The sequence below is a fragment of the Physeter macrocephalus genome, unplaced genomic scaffold (genome assembly GCF_002837175.3).
Source record: "Physeter macrocephalus isolate SW-GA unplaced genomic scaffold, ASM283717v5 random_323, whole genome shotgun sequence".
In the NCBI taxonomy this organism is placed as follows: domain Eukaryota; kingdom Metazoa; phylum Chordata; class Mammalia; order Artiodactyla; family Physeteridae; genus Physeter; species Physeter macrocephalus.
The window spans coordinates 1-26,360 of NW_021145552.1; the positions used below are offsets into that span (position 1 = coordinate 1).

The 26,360-nt window shown below is 53.9% G+C and overlaps 1 protein-coding gene across 1 annotated transcript; it reads left to right on the forward strand.

Annotated features, from left to right (window-relative positions):
- The first annotated feature begins 240 nt into the window (after positions 1-240).
- Positions 241-24,399, forward strand: LOC102985307 (uncharacterized). The gene is given in 22 exon segments (XM_028484899.2): positions 241-343; positions 605-777; positions 2,622-2,845; positions 3,116-3,260; positions 3,520-3,618; positions 5,866-5,988; positions 6,223-6,410; positions 6,578-6,804; positions 12,898-13,123; positions 13,677-13,813; positions 14,388-14,546; positions 14,795-14,879; positions 15,076-15,152; positions 15,155-15,209; positions 16,015-16,206; positions 16,334-16,678; positions 16,962-17,189; positions 17,312-17,456; positions 19,575-19,600; positions 19,603-19,672; positions 23,795-23,984; positions 24,355-24,399. Coding segments are annotated over 22 exon segments (3,252 nt in total). The 5' UTR covers positions 241-250.
- The last annotated feature ends 1,961 nt before the right edge of the window (positions 24,400-26,360 follow it).

Consider the following 26,360-nt stretch of genomic DNA (forward strand, 5'->3'; position numbering starts at 1 on the left):
CATTCTGAATAGCTTCCTCATCTCCACTTTTGTCTTGCGGTAAATGCAGAGGCATCAACCTCTCCAAAAGGAGGGTGGTTCTTGCCAGCTGACCTCGTAAACTGACCTCAGGCGACATGGAAGGGACAGAGCAGTGGCTGGTCAGATTATGATCAGTGTTCCCTCCCCCTGCGTGTTGGTGCTGAGCCTAAGATCTAACACCTGTCTCTCCTCTCTCCGCCATCTCTTCCTCTACCCACCTCCAGGGAACATGTGGGCACAGAGCTGGTCCAACATCTATGACTTGGCAGTACCCTTCCCTTCAGCCCCCAGGATGGATGCCACAGAAGCCATGATAAAGCAGGTCCGCACTGGCCCCCTCCTTGCACCCCTGCTCCTCCAGGGCACAGGGGAGGGGGACCCTGCCCAGGTGGGAGAGGGCCCTCTGATTCAGGACTCCCTTCCAGCTTGGCCCTCTCCCAGGGCCCTCCCGCTGCGGCACGCAGTCTGTCCCCACAGCCCCCAGCTTCCCCACAATCCCCAGCTTCCCCACAGTCCCCAGCTTCCCCACAGTCCCCAGCTTCCCCATAGTCCCCAGCTTCGGCAGAGCTCCCTCTGCTTGCAGGGCTGGACACCCCAAAGGATGTTTAAGGAAGCAGACAATTTCTTCACCTCCCTGGGGCTGCTGCCCGTGCCTCCCGAGTTCTGGAACAAGTCTATGCTGGAGAAGCCGACCGACGGGCGGGAGGTGGTGTGCCACGCCTCCGCCTGGGACTTCTTCAACGGCAAGGACTTCAGGTATGTCCAGGCTACAGGACAGGGGGACCTGGTCCTGAACCCAGAGGACAAGGAGACGAGTCAGGTAGAGGCTCCGCGGCCGTCTCCTCGGCCAGAACATGGGGCGGAGGGTTAAGAGAGTTGGGCCTGGCCACAGCTTGGCCACTGGCTTGTGGCAGGGTCTCCTCGAGCGCTGACCAGCTCTGTCAGCCCAGCGTTCAAGGTCCCAGTCCTGGGGGTGAGCCCCATGTGAGCTGCCAGCCTTTCCTCCCTCTCAGGCGGCCCCTGTGTACAGCTGGCCCTCTCCCTGGGTGCCTGTGCCTTGACACGGAGGCACATGGGGACGTGGGGGCTTTGCACAGATCCACTCTCACCACTGATGGGCTCAGAAGCTGTCTTCATTGGAGGACAGTGTTTCAGTTACCTACTGCTGCATAACAAACCAGCCCAAAACCTAGTGGTGTAAAACAACCATTTGCATATGCTCATGATTTTATGGGCCAAGAATTCAGGCACAGTGGAAATGGCTTGTCCTGCTCTGCAGTGGTGGAGACCTCCGCAGGGCTAGAGAGGGCTGGCATGGCTCAGTGGGGCCATCTATCTGGGGCTGTGCTTCTGGCTGTCTGTTCGGTTCCTCAGTTTTTCTCTGTGTGGCACGTGCTGGGGCAGGAATGTTCACGTTGGCTCCTTCACTCACGTGCTTGGTGCCTGGGCTGGCATGGCTGCAGCAGCCGAGGATTGGTGGGACATCTCTCTCCATTAAAGCTTGGACTTCCTCACAGTATGGCAGCCTTAGGCGGTCAGATTTTTTTACCTGGAGGCTGGCATCCCCAGAGCAAAAGTAGAAGTAGCCAGATCTCTTAAAGACTAAGTCAAAAATTGGGACAGGTCACTTCTACCACACTTTATTGGCTAAAGCAAGTCACAAGGCCAACCCAGTTTCAAGAGAAGGTAAAGAAGATTCCACCTCTTGGGAGAAGTGGCAGAGATGATCTGCCACAGCTGATGAAGTGTCTCTTATGAGAAGAGTGGGCACAGAGATCCTGGAACAAAGCAGTCAGTTTCACTGGCTCACCTGGCCTTGGGCCCTGCCTTCAAAGGCACAAGGACCAGAGCTGTAGGGCTGGGCGCAGACAGAATCAAGGGGGTGAGGGCTCTTTGGGGATCTTCCCTGTATGGGGAGTCATAGCAGAAGGTGGACAGATCCCAACCTCACTGTCACCAGGATGCTGGGCAGCTCTTTCCCCTCCCCCTAGAATGACAGACAAAGGGGGTCAACTGAGCTGAAGAGCTCTGGTTAGATCCAAGGGAGAATTTCTTTGGCTCACAAAAGATGGAAAGTGAGGTGCAGCCTCTGGCTTGGACTGCTCTGCAGATGTCCCTTCAGTCCTGGCCCTGAGAAATCCTGGGATGAATATGCTTGCTGGCATTGGGCACAAGGGATGCAGAAGAGCTCAGACACTGTTGTTTCCTTCAGGAAGCCTAAGTCTTGGGAGAGACAAAACACGTAATGAGGAACCAGATGACTCACATGACCCAAGCCCTACACTGACCGTGACTGAGGGTCCCCATGCCTCTAGAGCACGTACTTGGTACAGTTAGAAAGCCACACGGCAGTGTGGGCTGGAGTTAGTTGTTCAGGGAAGTTGGGGGCAGAGGAATGGCCTGGAGGACCAGACGTTAGGGGCTTCTAACCCCCAGATTCCCTCTATTTCCCCTTTTGGCTTTCCTTCCCATAATGCTGTGTTCCTTGCATAAAGCAGTCCTGGGGGTCTGCTCTGCATCCAGTAAGGACAGCAGGTCCCTTTGCCCCAGGGATCCTCACTGCCCCCTTCCACACCCTCTCCCCACCCCCGTGTTCCCAGGATCAAGCAGTGCACCACTGTGAACATGGAGGACCTGGTGGTGGCCCACCACGAAATGGGCCACATACAGTATTTCATGCAGTACAAGGACTTGCCTGTGACCTTCCGGGAGGGTGCCAACCCTGGTTTTCACGAGGCCATTGGGGATGTGCTGGCCCTCTCCGTGTCTACCCCCAAGCACCTGCACAAGATCAACCTGCTGAGTAGTGGGGACGGCAGCTATGGTGAGAGAGGAATGGGGAGATCCTAGTGGGCAGAGGGGCCAAGGAGGGGCAGCAAGCCTGGGAGGTGGAGAGAGGAGACGTCATGGCCCACAGGCAGAGCTGGGACAGAACAGTGGGGAACAAGAGGGGCAACCAGCGGGGAGAGTGGGAGGATGACACCCGTACCATCCCAAGAGGCAGGTCGCCCGCTCGCCCCATCGCGCGCCCATCACGGCCCCACTGCTAGGAGGCAGGCCTGGATCTGATGCCAGGGCCCCCTTCCCTTGGCAGAGGAGGACATCAACTTTCTGATGAAGATGGCGCTCGACAAGGTCGCCTTTGTTCCCTTCAGCTATCTTGTGGACCAGTGGCGCTGGAGGGTATTTGACGGAAGCATCACCAAGGAGAACTACAACCAGGAGTGGTGGAGCCTCAGGTTCTAGAATGCTGCTGTGGGCTGGGGGGGCGGGGGCGGCCTCCATCGGGGGGGTGTACGCGCCTGCATCTGTGTGCACACGGTGTGTCTGCGTCTGTGGCGTCTGGGGGTGTGTGTGTAAGTGCCGTGGTGCGCAGAGGCACAGCACGCAGGCGTCTGGAGAGCCCAGCGCAGGCGCCGTACTTCAAATCAAAAACACCAGCTCTCCCGGCTTGATTCTTCCCAAACCCTGCCTCTAACGTGTCTTCCTCCTCAACAGGCTGAAGTACCAGGGCCTCTGTCCCCCAGTGGCCAGGTCTCAAGGCGACTTTGACCCAGGGGCCAAGTTCCACATTCCTTCAAGCGTGCCATATATCAGGTAACGGGAAAGGGAGGAGGGCGCCACGAGGGGCAGCGCCTCCGCTCGGCGTTCAGGCTGCCCTTGCTGCCCCCCGGCAGCTACCGTCAGGGCGACCTGGGCACCCGGCTGCATGGCCCACTGTGTCTGGGCCACTCGCCTGTGACCAAGGCTGACCGTTGTTTCACTCTTGAGACGTGACGAGAGCCCGCACCCTACTGACAGGTGAAAACAGAAACTACGCTATAACTGGCTAATGCTCATAAGACCTTTGGTTAGTTGACATTAACCATGACCCACAGCCGGATCGTGACCTGAGCGCTGTTTTTTTATTTTTACAAGATTGTGATTCCTTTACTATATATTGAACATATTTCCTCTGATATAACTTAAGTTGTACCTGGAATACCTTCTATCCACTAGAACTAGGATTAGAGACCCAGCTAGATTGGGAGTCTGTATTATTAGGAGCATGGGGTCTTAGGCTTGGGCCCAGACAGAACTGGGTTCAAATCTCGTCTCCACAACTCTGTTTCCTTGAGTAAATTCCTCAGTCTCTGTAAGCATCAGTTTCCTCAGCTGTGGAATCCTATTTCACAGAATCATTTCAAGAGCTAACTTCTTATCACACTGTCTGATACATAGCATGTTTGGGAACTGGTGGCCATAACCCACCATTATTAAGTTACTGTCTTTTTTTTTTCTTTTCTTTTTTAAAAAATTTATTTATTTATTTTTGGTTACGTTGGGTTTTTGTTGCTGTGCGCGGGCTTTCTCTAGTTGCAGTACGCAGGCTTCTCATTGCGGTGGCTTCTCTTGCTGCAGATCATGGCCTCTAGGCACACGGGCTTCAGTGGTTGTGGCACACGGGCTCAGTAGTTGTGGCGCACGGGCTTAGTTGCTCCACGGCATGTGGGATCATCCCAGACCAGGGCTCAAACCCGTGTCGCCTGCATTGGCAGGCGGATTCTTAACGACTGCACCACCAGGGAAGTCCCTAAGTCACTGTCTTAAATGGAATACAGAAACATAACCGCGTTGTGAGTCATGCAGCCATAGCGTGAATGTGCCCAGTGCAGCCCCTTTCCCTCTATGTGCTGCAGGGGAGCACTTGCTGAGGACTAGGAAGGGTAGTTAGAGGATCTGGAGGGAGTAGGGATCTGGGGACACCTCAGGGTAGAGGGCTGCGGGGCCCTGGGCTGCAAGTAGCCCAGGCTACCCGTGAGGCAGGACGTAGAGGGCACCCCAGCCTTTGCCTCCTGTGCTCCCCGGAGGCAGTGAGGGAGGGCTTATGCCCACTGGGCCCAGTCCCCCACCCCAGCACCTGGCACAACGTCAGCACATAGTCAAGACCTAATACATAAGCATGGGGTGGGCGAATTCTGTCCCCGAGTCCAGGAAGAAAGAGAAAGCCTGCTCAGATGCTCCAGAGAGCACAGGTGGGCAGGGAGCCAAGGAGACTCAAGGGCACCTCAGCGCAAGCCTGACCCGGCCAGTGCACCAGGATGACCCTCAGGGAGGGCCTCCGCCCGCCTTCCCGAAGGATTTCTGAGCTTCCAAGCTGGCACTCACTTTCACACAGAAGCCAGGCCCACGTGATGGTTAGCTTCCGAGCTTAGCACAGATAATTCTCTAGGCGGGGGTGGGCAAAGGGGATGCACTCCAAATTCTGACCAGCAGCCTTGGCGAAGCACTTTAGGAAATGCCAGGAAAGTCAGTGACACACGGCTTGTGCCCAGCATTCAAAGCGGGAGGGAGGCCTGCCCTGCTGGTTCAGGACATTCACAACCTCCCCAGGGTCGGAGAGGCGACCCCCACCTTGACCAGCAGACTTCTGCAGGGAATTCCTGCTGCCAACTTTGGGATAATGGAGGTCATTCGGGCTGGTGTCCCTGCCTCGTCAGAGATGCAACCCCTTGGGCAACACCCGGCCTCTCCATGCACGTAGCCCAGGGACGGAGACCTCGCCGCGTCCAGAGCAGCCTGCCACGTCGGTCCGTGAAGGGCTCTGCCCCTGCTCGCCCGTGAGGGATGCCCAGAGCCGCTCAGAGCAGGCCCTCCTGAGAAGTGCAGGCAGCCTCGTGGGCGTGGGCGTGGGCGTGGGCGTGGGCGGGAGGTGCCACCGCCCCTCCGGCCCGGCCCCAGGCCTCGCCTGCCCTCCCGCAGGTATTTCGTCAGCTTCGTCAGGCAGCCTCGTGGGCGTGGGCGTGGGCGGGAGGTGCCGCCGCCCCTCCAGCCCGGCCCCAGGCCTCGCCTGCCCTCCCGCAGGTATTTCGTCAGCTTCGTCATCCAGTTCCAGTTCCACGAGGCGCTGTGTCAGGCGGCGGGCCACAAGGGCCCCCTGCACGAGTGCGACATCTACCAGTCCCAGGAGGCCGGGAAGCGCCTGGCGTGAGTCTCCTCTGGCCTCCCCCTGCCTGCTGTCCACCCTCTGACGTACTTCCTGGGCCTGAGGAGCCCCTCCCCCAGCCCGCCCCCGACCTACCCTGCGCGGGCCTCTCAGGCCAAGGGAAGCTGGCGCGGGGAGGTGGGGTACAGAGAGAGCCGGTACGAGGCTGGGGCAGACGGGCAGGGAGCCTGGCGGCCTGTCCCTCTGACTCGGTCCCCTTCCCGGGGCTCCCCCAGGGACGCCATGAAGCTGGGCTTCAGTCGGCCGTGGCCCGAAGCCATGCGGCTCATCACGGGCCAGCCCAACATGTCGGCGGCTGCCATGATGACCTACTTCAGGCCGCTGCTGGACTGGCTCGTGACCGAGAACAGGCGGCACGGAGAGAAGCTGGGCTGGCCTCAGTACAACTGGACGCCAAACTCAGGTACCGCCACCCACCCCCCTCGGCCCCAGGCCGCCCCGGGGCTCGCTCAGGACCAGGGCCCCACAGGTTCAGGCAGGTGGGAGGCCGACATCCGAGCGGGGGCGGGTGGGAAGCCAGCCCTCGCCCCAGGACCGGCCCAGCACCCGCTCTCCTTCCTCCCTGCCCAGCTCGCTTGGAAGGCTCCTTCCCGGGCTCCCGCCGTGTCAACTTCCTGGGCCTCAACCTGGAGGAGCAGCAGGCCCGCGTGGGCCAGTGGGTGCTGCTCTTCCTGGGCGTCGCCCTGCTGTTGGCCACCCTGGGCCTCACCCAGCGGCTCTTCAGCATCCGCCACCACAGCCTCCACCAGCCCCACGGCGGGCCCCAGTTTGGCTCCGAGGTGGAGCTCAGACCCTCCTGAGATGAGGGCTGGGCAGGCCGGCCGGGGAATGCGCCACTGGGAGACCCAGGGACCCGGAAGGGCCCGGGGGTGGGCTGAGGACCTGCCACTGCTCTCACGGCTCACCCCAGCTCTCCTCCCCCTCCCCCTCCAGCCCCCCCTCCCCCGCTTCCAGTCCTCTGGACCACGAACCACCTTGGCCCCTGCCCCCTGGCCCCTGGGGACCAGGCCACCTAACATGGAATCCCCTCCCCGTCTCTCTCTGAACTCAATTAAAGGTCCTGCTCTCCCCATCTGTGTCCATTTCCCTCACAGGGAAGCCAGGGACGGGGGAAGCCCTCTTGCCTCCTGACAGTCAAGGGGTCACTTCTCGGGGCTCTTCATCCTCCAAGAGGAGGCTGGAAAACAACCAGAGCTCTGGCCCCAGCACCCCCCAGCGCCCATACCAGTCTCCCCTTCAGCCGGGGCAGCTGGCCCCTGTCCTGCCATGGCAGGCAGCCCCTGCCAGGCCTGGACACCAACCCAGGAGGGCTCTGGGCAGCAAACATTCTGGGCTTCTGGAGCCCTGCCCCAGCTGTTCCCATAAATGGCCAAGTTCCCCAGATGGAAGGCTCCTGGCTGCCCTCTGGTTCCCTGGGGAGGGCGCCTTGCATGCTGAGGCTGTAGAACTGGCCCCGGCGTCACCTCAGGCGCCTGCCTGCCCCAGTTCCATTTCCACTCGAAAGAGTGGACAGAGCCACCAGAGTATTGCCCACAGGGCCTGGGGTCAGGACCCTTCAGCCCAGCTAGGCAGTAGCTGGTGCCCACTCAGGGACTGACTGCTAGGGGACACCCCTGCCTGTCCCCGCAGCACATGCCCTCACCCTGAGCCTTCCTTGGAAAGCCACCATGGGTTTGAGGGAGTATCATTTTGAGAGACATTTTAAAATCTCTTATCTACATGTTTATTGTAGAAAATCTAGAAAACACAGAATAGTATAAAGAAAATAAAAGCCCCTTATGTCAACACAGAGATAAGCACTGTTGACATTTGGTGTATATCTTTCCAGCCTTTTCTTCTCAGCACATATTTTAAGTGGGGTCACGCTGTGTTTGCAGTTGTGTAACCTTTTTTCCAGTTAACATGACTAGACCTAACTTTTTAGATATTTAAATGCCACACCTAGAAACTGGCCAAAGCCTGGCCGCCTCTGTGAGGACCCTCGGCCTTGAGCCTCTTCTCGGCTTTGCTGATGACTTGGCCCAGCCCCTAGTATCTGTCCCCCAACATCCTTTAGTCCACAGCTTTTGCCCACCCCCCCAGTCTCCAGCTGCCATTGTGTCTGTGTGTGTGTATGTGTATGTGTCTGTGATTGTGTGTCTGTGTGTGTCTGTTGTTCATAGACTTAATTGTACAGGCCTGTTCCATGGGGCAGGACGTGGAGTTGAGGTATTTTGGATGTGCAAGAGGGTGGAAGTTTATGATTACTTAGAACAATGGAATTTATAAACATAGCCTCTAAATAGTTCCAAGCCTTCTACCACCAAAGACTTCTGTAATTACCCCCTCCCCAGCATGACGTTTCAAAAGCTGTTTGCTAGACGAAGGTCACTGTCACCACATCACCCCCTTTCCTATCTTTATGAACGACATAGGTTCCTGCTGTCTCTCAGAGCTTGCGGGCAGCGTGAGAGCAGCAGTCAACACCCAGAGGTCTGAGGTGCAAAGGAGACCTACAGCCTTATCCACGAGGCCTTTTGAGATATTAAAACCGTTCACACTCCCGTTTCTGCCTCCTCGGATGAGCGAGGAGGGGCCACGTCTACCTGGGAGGCGGCCTAGGGAAGAGGAGGTGGTGACAGCAGGGAGAGGGACCGTTCCAACATTTTCTCCCAGTGGCCTGAAGGCTGAGCCCTGCCCTGTGCTGCCCATCAAGCAGTCATTTCTCAGTGACAGCTCTGGCGCACACAGGCCAGGGGTGATGGTGTTTCTCTGAGCTCCCCACCCTGCCCCCGGCTGCTCACTCTGGCTCTCATGAGTGAGTCCAGTGGCTCAAATCCCACCTCTGCACTTACCACCTATGTGACCTCGAGTGATTTACTTCCATTTTCTGAGCCTCCATTTTCACACGTGTGAGATGGTTCTTAGGATGCTGCTTATAATTGTAATGCCTGTAATGATAATGGTTCTTATGACGCTGCCTCACGATCACGATTGCTGCCGTTGATCGAATGAGAATGAGATAATACAAATTCCCTGTGCCTAGTTTCCTCTCTTTGTAATGACTGCGTCATCTCCTGATAAAGATTGCTTCATATCTGCCTCCCACTTCAAACGTCCCCTCGAGTCGCAAACTGGAGAGCTGGAAGGGCAAGCCCCTCACTAGAGAGACAGAGAAAGTCTTCCAGAGCAGCTCACTGCCAGCTGGATAGACATTTCTCATGATTCCTCCGTGCACCGTCGGACGCTGTCTCCCTGGGAGTGCAGTGAGCTTTTTCACCTCAGGGACTCGGCTTCCATCAGTTCTAGAGATGCTCAGCCATCATCTCCTCGTCCTTTTCAGTCTCCTCTTCGGGACTCCTGCCAGACCCAGTGTGGAGCTTCCTCCTTTGTCCTCTGTGTCTCCTCATTCCCGCTCGTATTTCTCATCTCTTTCTGTCCTGTGCTCCAAGCGATTTTCCCCAGCTGTGTCTTAGCCTGTGCATCGAGATTACTGTTTTTCCAATTCAATAACTGTATTTTTTATATTTGCATCTCTATTACTTTCAAACCTACTGTGTTTCCACAAAAGTCTATCCTTGCTTCACAGATCCTGTTCCTTCTCTCATCCTTTAAAAACCTTTTTTTAAACTGTTGTAACATATACATAACATTTACCATGTTAACCTTTTTTTTAAAATTTATTTTTGGCTGCACTGGGTCTTCGTTGTTGTGCTGCGCAGGCTTTCTCTAGTTGTGGCGAGTGGGGGCTACTCTTTGTTGCGGAGCATGGGCTCTAGGCACGCGGGCTTCAGTAGTTGTGGCGCACAGGCTTAGCTGCTCCGCGGCATGTGGGATCTTCCTGGACCAGGGCTCGAACCCATGTCGCCTGCATTGGCAAGCGGATTCTTAACCACTGCGCCACCAGGGAAGTCCCATTAACCATATTTAAGTGTACAGTTAAAAATGGAATTGAGTCTATTCAATTGTTGTGCAACCATCACCGTATCTGTTCAGGTTTCTGCTTTGACTTCTTTTGGGTATATACCCCGAATTGAAATTCGTGGATCAAATGGTAATTCTTCGCTGTTTTCCACAGTGCCTGAGCCATTTTATAGTCCCACCAGCAGTGCACAAGGGTTCCAATTTCTGTACGTGTTGACCATCACTTGATGTTTTCTGGGGTTTTTTGTTTGTTTCTTTGTAATATCCACCCTAGTGGTATCTCATGGTTTTGATTTGTATTTCCCTAATGATTAGTGATATTGAGCATCTTTTCAAGTGCTTATTATCCATTTATATATCATCTTTAGAGAGATGTCCATTCAAGTCCTTTGCCCATGTTTGAACTGGGTTGGTTGTTTGTTCACTGCTGAGTTTGGGGAGCTCTTCATATATTCTGGATATTAATCACTTATCAGATCTATGATTCGCAAATATTTTCTCCAGTTCTGTAGCTTGCCTTTTTACTCTGTTGTTAGTGTCCTTTGATGTGCAAAAACTCTTAACTTTAATGAGGTCCAACTTGTCTGTTTTTATCTTTTGTTGCCTGAGCTTTTGGTATCATATCCAAGAAATCGTTGCCAAATCCGATGTCATGAAGTTTTCCCCTGTGATTTCTTCAAAGAGGTTTATAAGTCTTAGTTCTTATGTTTAGGTCTGTAATCCATTTTGAGTTAATTTTTGTAGATGGTGTAAAACCCAGATTTCAAGTCCCTTTCAGATTGCTCTAACACCTGCCCTTCCTCAGGTGTGGTCTAATCCATGCCTGTGTCTGTAGTTTAGCACAGACTCTGGAGTCAAACTATGTGGATTTGAGTCCCACCTGCACTATTTGCTAGCTATGTAACTCGGAGCAAGTTTCTCAACCTCTTTGTGCCCATTTTCCTTGTCTGTAAACTGGGGGAGTTGATCACAGTACCTAACTCATGGGTTTGTTGTGAGGATTCATGTCCTGAAAGCCCTCAAAGGGTCCCTCCCCCCTGGAAAATGCTCCGTGGGGGATGGCGATCATTATTAACACCGACTGCATTGGACTTCCTCTTTTATATGGAAATCTTGACCTATGAGCCATCTTCAGTAGGAAAGCCTTCTGCAGGGGGACACTTCCCATGCAACACCGCGTTGTGAAGATGTCCTCAGGGTCGGTTTCATGGTTGCTTCTTGCAGGGCTCCCTTAGAAAAGAAGCCGTCTGCTGGCTCCCTTGATGTAGGCAGTACTTCCACTACGACTGGCTATCCCCAGGCAGGCACCAATGCTGAAGCCCTTTGGGCATGGGTGAACTTTGATTTACCACATGGGCCCCCACTTACTGCTGCATGAGCCCTCCTTGTCTCCCAGGCATCTGAAGAGTCCCTTTTCTTGCTTTCCATCTCAGCTCTGTATTTTGCATTTTTAAAAATACTATGTTTTGACCCCAAATAGACAAAGCAATCTTGAGAAAGAAGAACAAAACTGGAGGCATCACACTTCCAGATTTCAAACTTTATTACAAACTATAGTAATCAGAACGTTATGGTATTGGCATAAAAACAGACACATAGATCAATAGAACAGAATAGAGAGTCCAGAAATAAACCCATTCATATATGGTCAATATATTTATGACAAAACTTAAGAATATACAATGGGGAAAGGATAGTGTCTTCAGTAAATGGTGTTGGGAAAGCTGGACAGCCACATGCAAAAGAGTGAAACTGGACCCCTATCTTACACCATAGACAAAAATTAACTCAAAATGGATTAAAGACTTGAATGTAAAGCCTAAAACCATAAAACTCCTAGAAGAAAATATAGGAGGTAAGCTCCTAGATATCAGTCTTGGTAATGAATTTTTTTGGATTTGACACCAAAAGCAAAGGCAACAAAAGCAGAAATCAACAAGTGGGTCTACATCAAACTAAAAAGCTCATGCACAGCAAAAGAAGCCATCAACAAAATGAAAAGGCAACCCCCAGACTTGCAGAAAATATTTGCAAATCATATATCTGATAAGGGGTTAAATATTCAACATATATAAAGAACTAATACAGCTCAATAACAACAACAAAAACAATGTGATTAAAAAGTGGGCGAGGATCTGAATAGACTTTTTTTTTGAAAGAAGACATATGGATGGCCAAAAGTACATGAAAATGTGCACAACATCACTAATCATGAAAATGCAAATCAAAACCACCATGAGATATCACCTCACACCTCTGAGAATGGCTATTATAAAAAAGACAAGAAATAAGTGTGGGCAAGGATATGAAGAAAAAGGAACCCTTGTGCACTGTTGGTGGGAATGTAAATTGGTGCAGCCACTTGGAAAACAGTATGGAGGTTCCTCAAAAAATTAAAAACAATTACCATATGATACAGCAATTCCACTTCGGGTATGTATCCAAAGGAAATGAAACCAGTATCTTGACATCTGTACCCCCATGTTCAATGCAGCATTATTTACAATAGCCAAGATACGGAAAAAACCTGAGTGTCCATTGATGGACACTAAAAATGTAATACACACACATATACACACACACACAGGAATACTATTTAGCTATGTAAAAGAAGGCAATCTTGCCGTTTACAACAACATGAATGGAACTTCAGAGCATTATGCTAAGTGAAAGAGGTCAGACAGAGAAAGACAAATACTGTATGATCTCACTTATATGTGGAATCTAAAACACAAAAACAAAAAACACCCCAAAACAAAACAAAACTGAACTGAACTTATAGATTGGTGATTGCCGGAGGCAAGGGTGGGAGGGTGGGTGAAATGGGTGAAGGCAGTCAAAAAGTGTAAACTTCTAGTTACAAGATAAGTCCTGAGGATGTAATGTATAGCATGATGACAATAGTTAACAACAACCAAAAAGTACTATTTTTATCATAGTAGATGGTCCTCTACCTTCCGTGCCTCTTCCTGACAGCAAACTCATAGTATTGGGCTCTCCCTGGGGAAGCAGGTGTAAGAACAGGGAAAAGGAGGAAGGGTCCTGCACAGCCCTGGGATGATCATACATCCCACAAGAGAGAAAAAGGCCAAAAATATGAACATAGGAGGTCAAGTCAGAAGAACACGGAGAGACAACTGTGCTTCCAGAGTCCAGAGACCCAGAGATGTCATTTCCTTCCATCCATCCATCCTCCCACCCACCTGCTCAGAGGTAATCCCAGCCTGTGGAGGGAGGAGATGCATCAATCCCTGGTCATGGCCAAGGGTGGCTCCAATGCCAGGGAGAAGTGAGCGAGTAGAGTGAGCCAAGCTCTGGTGTAGAAGTCAAGAGCCCTGGTTCTCCTCTTGACTCTGCCTCTGACTAGCTGTGTGAATCAGGTCGTATGGCTAGACCATTCTGGACCTCAGTCTCCTCACCTGTAAAATGGGGACAGTTGGACCAGAAGGTGGGTGGGGGCTTTCCAGTTCTGACGTTCCATGGCTGACCCTTTGGCCCCTGATGTCACAATATGGAGCTTGATCGTGATTGGCCCACAGCCTCACCCAGCTCTGCTGTTCTCCTGGTCATGGGAACAAGATGGACTTGCCGTGGACCTTCCCTACTTGTGCTCTTCTGTTATAGGCAGCTCTTTCCATGGCTCAGGACCGAGGGTGATCAGAACTCAGGTAGGGCTGGGACATGAAGGAGCATGGGATCAGACAAGGGCACCAGGCAGGGGCAGATGCCTCCCAGGACAGCATTATACCCGTCTCCTTCTCCGCAGACAAGCTCTACAAGGAGACCGTGGCAAAGGCCTTCCTGCAGTTTTATGAGCATACTGCCCAAATTGTGTGGAACCAGTTCATGGAGGCCACCTGGAACGATGTCACCAACATCACCAAGAAAAATCGTGAGGAGATGGTGTGGTACCACTTCCACCCCAGCCCCTTCTCCCCTTGCTCTTCTCAGGGGTCTCGGTGGGGGATTGGGGGGAAACCACACTTTTTTGCCCCCTTTCCAGAGCTAGAGGAAAAAGGGAAGCCCCAAAGTACATGTCAAAACAGACTGTAAGCTCCGGGCCTCTTGGTAGCCCTAAAAGTTCTCTAAGTCAGAGTCTCTTCTTTCCCGTTGTAGATATCACCTGCTTGGTTTTAAGGACCAGGCTCCCTCCCTTCTCCCTCTTAGCAAATTTTCAATGACTCCGAACCCTTAAAGTGGGCTTTGGGGGACTTCCCTGGCAGTCCAGTGGTTAGGACCTCGCCTTCCAATGCAGGGGGTGCGGGTTCGATCCCTGGTCGGGGAGCTATGATTCCACATGCCTAGCGGCCAGAAAACCAAAACAGAGCAATATTGTAACAAATTCAATGAAGACTTTAAAAATGGTCCACATCAAAAAAAATCTTTTTTAAAAAAAGTGGGCTTTGGGAGGAGGTTGGGGGGCTGTGAGACCCTGACCCTCAACCTCACATGACAAACACAGTGACCCTCCTTCCAGCTGGACAAGGACGTGGAGAGGTCCCAGCACACGCTGTACTTTGGCATGTGGGCCCTCCTGTTTAAGATCGCCAACTTCCAGGACCCAGCCGTGAAGCGCATGCTGAGTAAGCTGCGGAACTTGGACAGGGCGGCCCTGCCCAAGGAGGAGCTCCGGGAGGTGAGGACAAGCCCCCAGGTCTCCAGGCACATGATCCCCAGCTCAGGGTGGGTGGGCTTCCTGGCGGGGAGCCGCCAAGGGCAGGAGGGAGGTTGGCAGGCAGGGCCAGAGCTTCCTCTGGAGGAGGAAGGAAGCAGAGACTGGTGGGAAGATGCCTTGGCCAGGCCTGCCTCTCCAGGCTGTTGGGGCTAGCACCGGGGGTAGGCCCACAGGTACCGGCCTGCCCTGGGTGACACCCGTCCCCCCAGTACAACCAGATTGTGGCCCACATGGAGACCATGTACAGCATGGCCCAAGTGTGCCTGAATGAGGGGCCCTGCCTGCCCCTGGAGCCTGGGGAGCACCCGAGCCACCCCTGCCAACCCCAGAGTCTCAGCACCAGCCCCTTCCAGGAGCCTCCAGACTCCCACCCTCCTCCTGGCCCCAACTGCCCTTGTTGGCGGGGGTGAGGAGAGTGGGTGCCTGGGGCAGGTGAGGGCAGAAGGCCGCCCGCCAGAGTGGGATCCCACCTTGGCTCCTTTTCCGGGCACAGACCTCCAAGAAGTCACGGCCACCTCCCGGGACCAGAAGGAGCTGCTGTGGGCCTGGCAGGGCTGGCGGGATGCTATGGGTCACCAGCTTCGCAGCACCTTCGAGTGCTACGTGCAGCTGTGAAGCTCAACGGTGAGGCCCCCTCCCCCGCCCCGCACCTGCCAGCCAGCCCAGCCGGGGGCAGACCGGGTACTGCGTGGGGCTCAGGGCAGTGCTGGCAAGGGCGAAGCAGAGTTTGCAGAGGGGAAGGGTGGTGGTTAGGACCTGGAGATGGGAACCCTGAGCCCTGCCACTGGGGAGGGCAAGGTGGCTCACTCACTGTGTGGTTCCACAAACGGTGATTGGGCACCTACTGTGTGCTGGTGCTGGGGAGGTTCTGAGGATGCACAGGTGAAAAGACAGAGAAGGTGCCCACCCTCCTAGGGCTTACAGTTCACTGGGGGACAGACGCACATTTCCAGTTGTTGCCACCTGGGATGAATGCTGAGCAGGAAGGGGCTGCAGAGAGAGAATAGGGGAGCCCTGCTTCAGCTAGGTGGTCGGAGAAGGCCTCGCTGACATTTATCCAAGGCCTGAAAGATGGAACGAGCCAGGCAGCAAGAAGAAAAGAGCATCCTGAAGTCCTTGGGAGGATCTGAAGGAAGGCGGACTGGGTGGGTAGGGCTTGAGGTGGGTGAGAGAGGAACAGGGCTTTACCCAGGTCCTATCCAACCAGGCAAGGGGAGGAGCACACAGTATGTACTTTGCTAAGTGCCTTTCCACCCTGATCTCATCCAATACGGACAGTGGCCTTGGGAGGTGTTTTTCCTGTTTGGCAGACGAAGACCCCCAAAGATCTAGGAGGTCAAGTGGCTTCCCTAGAAGGTGCTTGGGTCTCCTGCCAGCCAGGTCAGGCTGAAGGGTGGTGAGCACCTCTGAGCCCCCTCCCCTTTCCTAGGTTACAAAGACATGGGGGCCTTATGGCGGTCCATGTACGAGTCCGACACACTGGAAGAAGACCTGGAGCAGCTCTTCCAGGAGCTGCAGCCGCTCTACCTGAACCTGCATGCCTATGTGTGCCGGGCCCTGTATCGCTTCTACGGGCCTGAGCTCATCGATCCGAGGGGACCCATCCCTGCCCACGTTCTGGGTAAGACCCCAGCTGGCGGCAGAGGCAGGGCGGGCGGAGTAGGCCTCCAAGCAGGCAGGCGAGCAGGCGTTCAGTCGGGGGAGAGCCGGTCTCCTGCCTCCTCTTAGCCCTCCCCCTCCCCTTCCAGGCAACATGTGGGCTCAGTCCCGGGTCGACATCTTAGACCTGGTCCTGCCCTTCCCGGAGAAGCCCCCCGAGGACATCACGAAGATCATGCGAGGCCAGGTCAGCGCTCGGCCTCCGTCTGCCCCCGTCCACTCCGCAGCCCTGAGTGGGGCCCCGCGCACTTCCTCTTCCTCACAGCAGTGGAAGTCTGAGAAAATGTTCCAAGAGGCTGAAAAATTCGTCACCTCCCTGGGGCTGCTTTCCACCCCTCCTGAGTTCTGGAAAAATTCCATGATGGAAAGGCCAACGGACGGGCGGGAGGTGGAGTGCCACGCATCCGCCTGGGACTTCTAGGATGGGAAGGACTCCCCAGCCTGCGGCCAGCATCACCCCCCGTCTCTGCTCCTTCCGCTCTCCACCTGTCTGCCTGGCTCAGGAGGGCAGCGGGGGTGGGGGTGGGGGCCAGCCACATGGGCCAGGTGGGTGAGAGCAAAGGGCTTGGCCGCTGCTGGGATGTGAGGCCTGGAGTAACAGCACAAGGCCCTGCTGGTCTCTGGCTCGACCACCGCCGTCCCTTAACAGAGCCTGAATGGAGAAATCTCTCCTTCTCCCAGGGCATCCCCATGCTCCTTGACCCCTGCCCTTTAACCCTAGGATAAAGAAGTGCACCAAAGTGACCACAGAAGACCTGCTCTCCATCTTCCACCAGATGGGCCGTATCCAGTACTTCCTGCAGTACAAGAACCTCTCTGTGATCTTCCGCACAGGCGCCAACCCAGCCTTTGAAGAGGCCGTGGGGTCGGTGATCACCCTCTCGGCCTCCTCCCATAAGCACCTGCTCAACAGAGGCCTGCTCAGCCACCAGCACCAGGACGAAGGTGATGGGGCCCCGGGGGGTCACAGGAGGCCAGCCTGGGCCTGGGGCTGCAGCGGGGCCTCCAGGCAAAGCTGAGGGGAGGGGCAACTGGGAGCAGCCTCCTAACGGCCCCACTTTCCCCAGAAGAGGAGGTCAGTTTCCTGATGAACGTTGCCCTGGAGAGGATCGCCTTCCTCCCCTTCGCCTACCTGATGGACCTGTTTCGCTGGAAGGTCTTTGACGGCACCATCGAGAAGGCCGTGTACAGCCAGGAGTGGTGGAACCTCAGGTGGGGAGGACCGCTGATCGGGGCCCCGCTGCCCAGGCCCAGCCCTGGTGTGGGCTTTCCCAGGGCTTTCAGGGCAGCCTCAAGGGTACCGCCTGCTACCAAAGAGCGCTGCTGCCTCTCCCGTGAGGGCAGAGCTGGGCGTGAGATGCTGCTGACCTGGGGCCGTGGGGAAGCCCCGGGGTGGCGTTGGCTGTCTGTTGTCACCGGACAAAAGCGTTCCTGCTGAAGTGTGTAGGGCCCGAGTGTGCAGTTATGGGGGATCGTGTCGAGTCCAGCACCAGCGCTGAGCAGGCCCCTTAGCCTCTCTGGGGATCCTGGGAGGCCGGGAAGCTCGCAGTCGTTGCGCCTGGGCTCCTCCAAGAACAGGACACTGCCTGCCGGGCAGGCCTTCCTGCTCCTCTGCTCCCTTTCTGTGCCCACCAGTGGGACCAGCAGAAGGGGTGTTTGGGGGGCTGAGATCTCTCCCTCCTGTGGAAAGAGTCCTCATGGGACAGGGCCAGGCCCAGTGCCCCCTTTCCTGCTACCCGGACACACACACACACACCTGCTCTGACTTAGCACCCCAGACCCGTCTGCGGGCAGAGCTGGCTTCAGAAGGAGCGCCACCAGCAGGCAGGCAGCATCGGTCTTGAGTGAGGGGCACCTGTGTCCATCCCATCACTGACCCCTGGCTGTTTGCTTGGATAATGACTGCCCATGACTATGGCTTCTCCATCGCCACTCGGCCTCAGACTGACCAGCTCAGGTCTGCTTGCTACAGACGACCCTGATGGGCCTGCTGGCTCTGCACCAGGCCCTTACATTGGCCATTCACAGAAGAAGAACGTGTGACCACCCTGCGGTCACACCGCCATCCAGGGATGGCAGAGCTGGGTGCCCCTGCCTTCGTGCTCTCACCCTCACACTCCCACCCTGAATACAGGGCCAGGCCTCACTGGAGGGACTGGCAGTCTTGACTTTGTGCCCCCTCCAAGGGCACCCCCACCAGCCATCTGAGGTGCCTGCCCAGGACCTTTTCCTTCCTCTCTCGGCCATGCCCACCACCAGCTGAGTGATGGAAACCTGGGGTTGAGGGAGAGGGACGGCAACTCCCTGGTCCTTGAACAAAACCCTGTCAATGAGAGAGGAACTTCCCTGAGAGGATGGTTCAGGGCTCCAGTGGGCCAACAATGAAACGATGAGCTTGTTCATAGACTTTGTCTCATCCCAAAGATGGGTCATTTTATCCCCATTTCACAAACAACATTTTACAACAAGGATCAGTGACAATCAGTAACTTTCCCATAGTCACACAGCTCAGAGGGGCAAAACCAGACCTGAACATGAAAGTTATTAGGGTCTGCCCATGACTGTTCTGTGTCCTGCTACCAATTCCCTGATCCCTAAGCCTCTGTTTTCTTCATCTGTAGAATGGGAATAGTAGTAGTACTGTACCACAGGGATGTTACTCTGTTTTCTTCTTGGCACTTCTTTTTTTTTTTTTAATTTTTATTGGAGTATAGTTGACTTAAATGTTGTGTTAGTTTCAGATGGACAGCAAAGTGAATCAGTTATACATATACATATATCCACTCTTTTTTTTTTTTAAGATTCCTTTCCATATAGGCCATTACAGAGTATTGAGTAGAGTTCCCTGTGCTATACAGCAGGTTCTCAGAAGTTATCTATTTTATATATAGTAGTGTGTATATGTCAGTCCCAATCTCCCAATTTATCCCACCCCCTCTTATCCCCTGGTATCCTCTTGGCACTTTTTATCAGATGAAACAACCTTGTTGGTTGGTCTACAACCGTCCCCCGTCATTAGGATGAAAGCAGTGACCTTGCCTAGCTCATTCCCTCCTGTGCCCCCAGAACCAGGACAATGTTGAGTGCGTCTGTGTGAAGAGTTTGGCACGGTTCCTGCAGAGAGGAAGTGCTCAGTGTTAACTATTGTTATTATTTGATTCTGATTACCAATCACATGTGTTTTCAACTCTTATTTAATCAGTAAACATGCATTAAGTTTCCTCTGCACGCCAAGTCGCTTTGATAGCTGTGCAAATGTTTCAAAAGGAAAAGGCTCTGGGAACCCTGCCAGATGGCACTATCAAGCCCCCAATTTACCCCCGCCCCCAGGTTGAAGTACCAGGGCCTGTGCCCCCCGTCCCTCGGACAGAGGATGACTTTGATCCGGGCGCCAAGTTCCACATCTCTGCCAGCTTGCCCTACATTCGGTAAAGGTCTGGGCCCTGCCAGCAGAACCAGCTCTTCGAGTTGGGAGTCGGCATAGGACCCAGGCTGAGGATTTCCAGGAAGGCCCCAGATCCAAATGTCCCCCTGCACCTCCTCCCATCAGATGGCACAACCTTCTGAGGGCCCTGCCCTGAATCCACTGGGCTTTTACATCAGCTCCCGTGTGGAGGGCAGAGAGCTGATGGGAAAGCATGTCTGATGTCCCTGAGAGGAGAGAAGGAAAAAGGGAGGCCAGCATAGGTTTGATTCAGAAGGCTAGGAAGGAGAGCCCTTGCAGTGTTCCAGGGCCAGCCTACCCCACTGTGACTGCTGACCCAGGCCCACCTCTGCCACCCCTCCCTAGCCAGCCTCGCCTTCTCTCCCCAGGTGCTTCCTCAGCTTCGTGCTCCAGTTCCAGGTCCATGAAGCACTCTGCAAGGCCTCAGGCCACGTGGGGACCCTGCACCGATGCGACATCTATAACTCCAAGCCAGCTGGGAAGCTCCTGGAGTGAGTGCCCTCCTCCCTCCCCTGTCCTTGGCTCCCCTTCCCCACCTTGCAGGAAGCCTGCCCCAGGGCCCCTCTTCTCACCTGGCCACCCTAGGCCCCCTGAGCAGAGCTTGTGTTCTAGTGGAAGTTCTTCCTTCTGTCACACTGCAGTCTCTCCTATGTTAATTGAAGCTCATTTCCTCTTGTGTAGCCCCTTGTGGTCAGAGAGACTGTTTAGCCCCTCCTGCTAACACACACACACACACACACACACACACACTCACACACACACACACACACACACACACACACACACACACACACACACACTCACTCAGTCCCTCACTCACATAGCCAATAAACCAAACTGTCCCAGATCAGAACCCAGTGTTGGAGTCCTGCCTCTGCCTCCATCTTCCATCTGAATCCCCTTATTCTTTCCTGGCAAGTCGCTTGCCTAGCGTCTCAGCAGCATTTGATAAGGTGCACTCTGCTTTTTCCATCTTTTCTTGGAAGTGTCTGAACCCAGTTCCCAGGCCGATCTAGGTGGCTTTCACACCCGCCTCTTGGTACACTCTGATCAGCTGTGGTCTCCTTTGACCCCTACCCGCAGTCTTTTCTCCTGCACTTGGTATCTAGCCCATCCTTTCCATCCCTGCCTCTGTGGCACTGCTTTCTGTGGTCCTGAAGCAAACCTGGAGTGGGGCGAGAGGGAAGCATTTACTGCTACAGGCTGGGCTCTCTAACAAGCGCTCTTACAGTGTTTCACATTAGCAGCTCATAACTTTGCAAAATGGCTATTATTATCCACATTTCGTAAACGATGAAACCAAAGCCAAGAGAGGTAATGTGATTGCACGTCGCTCAACTAGGAAGTGGCAGAGTCATGCTCTGAGGCCCAAACTGACTCCAGAACACAATATCTTTCACCCTGTTGCTTCCATCAGTCAAACGATACTGGTCTGGTGAAGTTGGCCTAGTCCGCTGGTCCCAAGATCAGCGCTCCAACCACTGAGACATGAAGCCCATCCAGTGACATGGTCTTTTCCCCGTTGAGTTTCAACCGATTTCAATATGTCCATTACGCTAACCTGTCAAGGTCATGCTGAGTTTTATTCCTGGTTTCCCAGAGGATGAACAAAGCCTCTTTTTAGTATCCTAATAATTATCCACAATAATTTAGTATCCTTTGCAAATTTAATGAGCACATTTGTGATTCCACCATGCCATTCATCAGTAACCACAAGGCCAGATGGAGTTGCAGGACTGATCCCTGCCTTTGCTTGCAGGAGGGCTACACCTTGCATGCCTTCTTGTCTGCCTAGTCTATTTGCTTTTCCATCTTTTCATACTACAGCAGTTTATTCTAGTCGACTGCCCAGGTTTGAGCTTCTCTGAATGTGTGAAACATAAGAGGCCTCTCTGCTCCCTGCATTCATGTCTCTAGCTGCCTATCATTTATTCATTCAGCAAACATTTACTTGTGCACGTGCCGACCAGCCTGCCCTGCGTCCAGCAGGGGGCAATGGGCCACAGGATAAATCAATAACTGTAATCCAAGAAAGGAGCTGGTGCAGTAGGAAAGGGCTTTGGTGAACATGCAAAGAGAGTGAGGAGGTCATGCCAGGGGATCAAGGAGGGATCTCTGACCCCCAACGCAGGAGTACAAAATATAGCAGACATCCATTTTCTATACATCAACTCACTTTTGTTTTGTTTTGTTTTCTTGTTTTGGCCGCACCGCGTGGCATGTGAGATCTTAGTTCCCCGACCAGGAATCGAACCCGCACCCCCTGCAGTGGAAGCCTGGAGTCTTAACCATTGGACCGTCAGGGAATTCCCAACATCAACTCACTTTTGACTCTGAGCCTTCATCCCGCTTGATCGCTGGGACTTTTGAGCTCAGTCATTCTCATCACTTCCCTCCCCCCCTCCACACAGGGCACACAAGGCTCCCAGGGTCTGACTTGACACCAAGCATGTAGAAGCATTGCCGGTCATCACTAGGCATATTGTTGGGGGGTGGGGGGCAGGCACATGCTTGCAGGGGAGAAGGGGAAGGGCAAGATTCTTGGCTGCTCTTTTGCCTAACACAGCTTAAAACTTGATTTTGCTATTTTTGACTCATCTTCCTAAATGTGATTGCCGTGGGACAGCCTCTGGGTTGGTTCTGCTGGGAAGAGAAGGTCAAAGTGGACTTGGTCCAAATTCCCAAAGTCCCCTGCCTCACCCAACCAGCCATGAGGACCTGACCCTGTCCGTGGGGCCCGTTGCTGCCATGTTGGAGTTGAGGGCTCCAGGCAGTGCCCAGTTGTCACCCTTGCAAGTCTCATGTGCTGCCCACATCAAACCTCTTGTCCCGCCCAGCCTGAAAGACTATTTCTGAGTAGGCAGACTCTCAGTGGTTGAAACTTTTCCCCCACCAGGTCCTTCCTTTTTCCCAGGACCTGGCATCTGATAAAAATCCTCTAACTTAAAGTTAGTTTTGTTTGTTTTTTTCTTTCTATCTTGATGACTTTTCTCCTCCATTTGTCCAGGCTCATAACTACATTTTCCCCCAGTGGTTTCTTCCAAGGATCCACTGACCTTTAGTTTCCCCACCTCATTCTTTCCCAGCTGTTTATTAAGCGATGTGTATAAGTCTTTGCAAGCAACAAAGCCCTCTTAGCTGCCATTATGTGACTTAATCCTCACCACAGTGAAATGCAAGTATTAATGGAACCCGGTTTTACTGATGAAGAAGCTGAGGCTAAGAGAGGATAAATTGATTGTCTGTGGTTGTGCGGCCCATAACTAGCACTGCTGGGTCTGAACCTGGGTCCTGTTAGTCTAAATTCCACGCTCTGAGTTCTGGGCCTCTCAGCCCCACCTCTCTTCTGGTCGGATCAGGGGAAACAGGTTGAGAAGCAAGAACATATGCCTCCTGCTGCCTCTGCGGGTGGCCCTGGGGTGGAGGAGCCCAGAGCCCTGGCTGCAGCACACTCTGTAGCCCCACCATGAGTGCACGGGCCGAGCCTAAGGCTAGAACCCCTGCCACCAAGCACTGGGTGTGCCTTGAGACAGAGCTGACATTTCTGCAGCACTGCAGGCAGTGCACAGGACACATCCCATGCTTATTATCTCTCTAATCATCCCAAATGCTCCCTGTGAGACCGGAAAGGACTGAAGAGAGACCTCTCTCTACTAACACTGAGCACCTCATGGGAAACATGAGGTTTCCCTCTTGACTTTAGGCTTATTTGAGTCCAGGAGAACAATAATCATCACAGTAGTAGTAATAATAATAATAATATTAGGCAAACATTTATTGCCTACCTAGTATGCTCCCAGAATTGTGTTTATTTGGCCAACACAACAACCCTAGGAGATAGGTACTGTTATTTTCTCCATTTTATGGGTATGGAAATTGTAGTTCAGAAAGGTTAAGTACTTGCCCGAGGTCCCACAGCTGAGCCACAGAGGACTCAAACACAGGTTGGTGTTATTTCAAAGCTTGTGATTTTATCCACTGTGCTGAGCTCTGTTGGAAGAGTCTGGGTATCAAAGCCCTAAAGGCGGGGTTGGACATACTGAGGGGTCCCAGCAGCATCATCTGATTCCCCCACACAGCCTCACAGCTGTACCCACTCTCCCAGGGATGTCCTAAAGCTGGGCTCGAGCAAGCCCTGGCCAGAGGTCCTGCAGAAGATAACCGGGGAGACCAAGGTGTCTACAAAGGCCCTCATGACCTACATCAAACCCCTGCTGAACTAGCTGGTCACCGAGAATGTGCAGCGTGGGGAGATCCTGGGCTGGCCAGACTTCAGCTGTTCCTTTGAAGGTTTGGTAATCTGATCCTAATCCCACCACTGTTCTAGCCCCAAGCCCTACCCTAGTCTGCCCTGGGCCAGCCCCTACCCCAACCCAGCCTTCACCCCTAGCCCATCTATGACCTGGCTTTCTGTTGTGGAGCCCTGTCTGCACCTGATGCAGCCTTGGCCAAGACCACAGCCCATGCCCCAGCCACTAGCTCGCTCGGATGCTTCCTTGCCCACTCTCCGGCTAGACTGCCGGGCTGGCCTCTGAGCACGGGGTGGGCATCTTGCCTCCTGACCCTTGCACGGAGCCACTGCTGGGCGCCATGTGGTATCCAGCCCTATCCGTACCATCCCTTCCTTCTCTTCCTTTTGCTCCTCTTTCTCACCCTCCTTCCCAGGCAAGGCCCTCAGCTTTGGCTTGGAAGGTGGGTGCCAGAGGCTGAGGGAGAAGGCCTGTGGCAGTCAGATCCTCTCTGATCACCGTGAGGTACCTCCCCAGTTCCGCCTGCTTGGCAAGATTCCTGTGTCTTCCACAGAGAAAGAAACAGACAGGGTGGCATTCCTGGGTCTGGAGCTGGACCCTGCCCAGGCCAAATCTAGGCAGTGGGTGTTGCTGGCCCTGAGCTTTGTCATGTTACCGGTGGTCCTGCTGCTGGCCTACAGGCTGTACATCCTGGAAAAAAGCTCACTGGCCCAAGACACCAGTGCACGGGACACCAGTACACAGGACACCAGTGCACGGGACACCAGTGCACTCAAGTCACCACCCAAAGCCTACTTTCTAGGCATAGCCATGGAGCCCCACCAAGTTGTCAAAAAACAGTGGCTGCTGCTGGGCCTCTGCCTCATCCTGATGCTGTGCTCAATCGGCCTGACCATTCGGATTTTCACACAGCACGACAGGAAGCCTCCGTGGATGAGAGCTGAAAGGTGGAGCTGGGACTAGACACCAGTGTGACTGGTGAGGCTGGGGGGCAGGAGGAGGGTGGCCAAGCCAGAGAGGATGTTGGGGAGGTTGAGGAGGGGACCGCTTGCACGCATGGTGCCCAGCTGTAATTGGGTGCAGCTGTGGCAGATCTGGGTACATGCGGAGTTGTAACTGTGTGTTTGTGAACTCATGTATGTGAGGCCATGTGACTGTGTGATTCCATGTACGCCCTGGGTTCCAGGCCAGCCTCCTTCCCTGGGGGCTCAGGAACCATGGTTTTAGTGACTCAGGGGCTATGTCCCTCCAAGCCAGCCCCCAGCCCCAATTCATGCCCAGAACTTTTTCTTCATAGTCGTGCTTTCTTCAGGAACCCAACTGTGGGGCTGGACAGGGACTGCAGTACCCAAAGAGAATCTGCTCTGGTTAGAAACCGGACACTGCTTCAGTCCCCTTATAAAATATATTCGAGTAGAGCCAGAAACTCCTATACAAATCATCCGTGCCCAGTTCATGAGCACGGTGCTCCGTATGCTTGCCGGCACCTCTTTCTGCCCATCCTCTGGCCTGCCCTGTGTTGGGCTGCATAACCCAGCCCGCAAAAGCTGCTTGTTAGCTGTCTGAGATGCAAGTAGCCTTACAAACTGCCCCATGGCCCTCCCTGCCCCAGTCCAGGCCCTCCCAAATGGAGAGAGTGGGTAGCTGGGCACCAAGCGAAGCTTGATTAATGATTGACTTCTTTAATATTTAAACAAAGCTCATCTCCAGCCACTGCGCTCCAGAGATGGCCTTGTTCAACACACACACCTGCTGCCTGGGCTGTTGCCCTGGGGATTGAGCACAGGGCAAACAGCACCTTTCCAGGCTCAGTGGGGGAGGGGAGGATGGGGAGGGAGAGCTTTAGGTGGACATTGGGGAATGAGTACTCTAGGGGCAAACCTAGGAAGAGAGAGGGAAGGCCTCTGCTTCTGCCTCTTTTCACCCTTTCTTGTGTTGTCTGTCCTACCCAAGGATGCCACACCCAATATATGGGAACTTATTGAGTTTGGACTGAGGCCCCAGGGGCTGCTGGGGAGGCTGAGAATCAATGCCTGTCAGAGATTAGGGAAACCTTGAGGAGAAGTAGCATCACAGCCAGTAACCACAGAGAGGAGGCACAGGAGCTCCAGTGGAGCTAGTGGGAAGGTGGCCAAAAGATGGAACTGGCTCTCTCTAGGTTAAGGATCTGAGCCCAGAAGTCAGGGGTTCAGGGTACAGAAGGACTGTACCCATAGGCTGAGACCTCCATGGATCCTACCTCTGCCCAGGTTTCAAGAGGTCTTCTTGAGTTCTGGCTGAGCCCAAGCACTTCCTGTTCTGACCGCAGGCTCCACAGGCTCCTCGTTTGATGTCTCTGTCACTGCTGTTACTTTGCTGTGCTGCAGTGTCCTTATTTGTCCCCATGATTAGCTGTCAGCTCTGTAAGGGCAGGACACTATG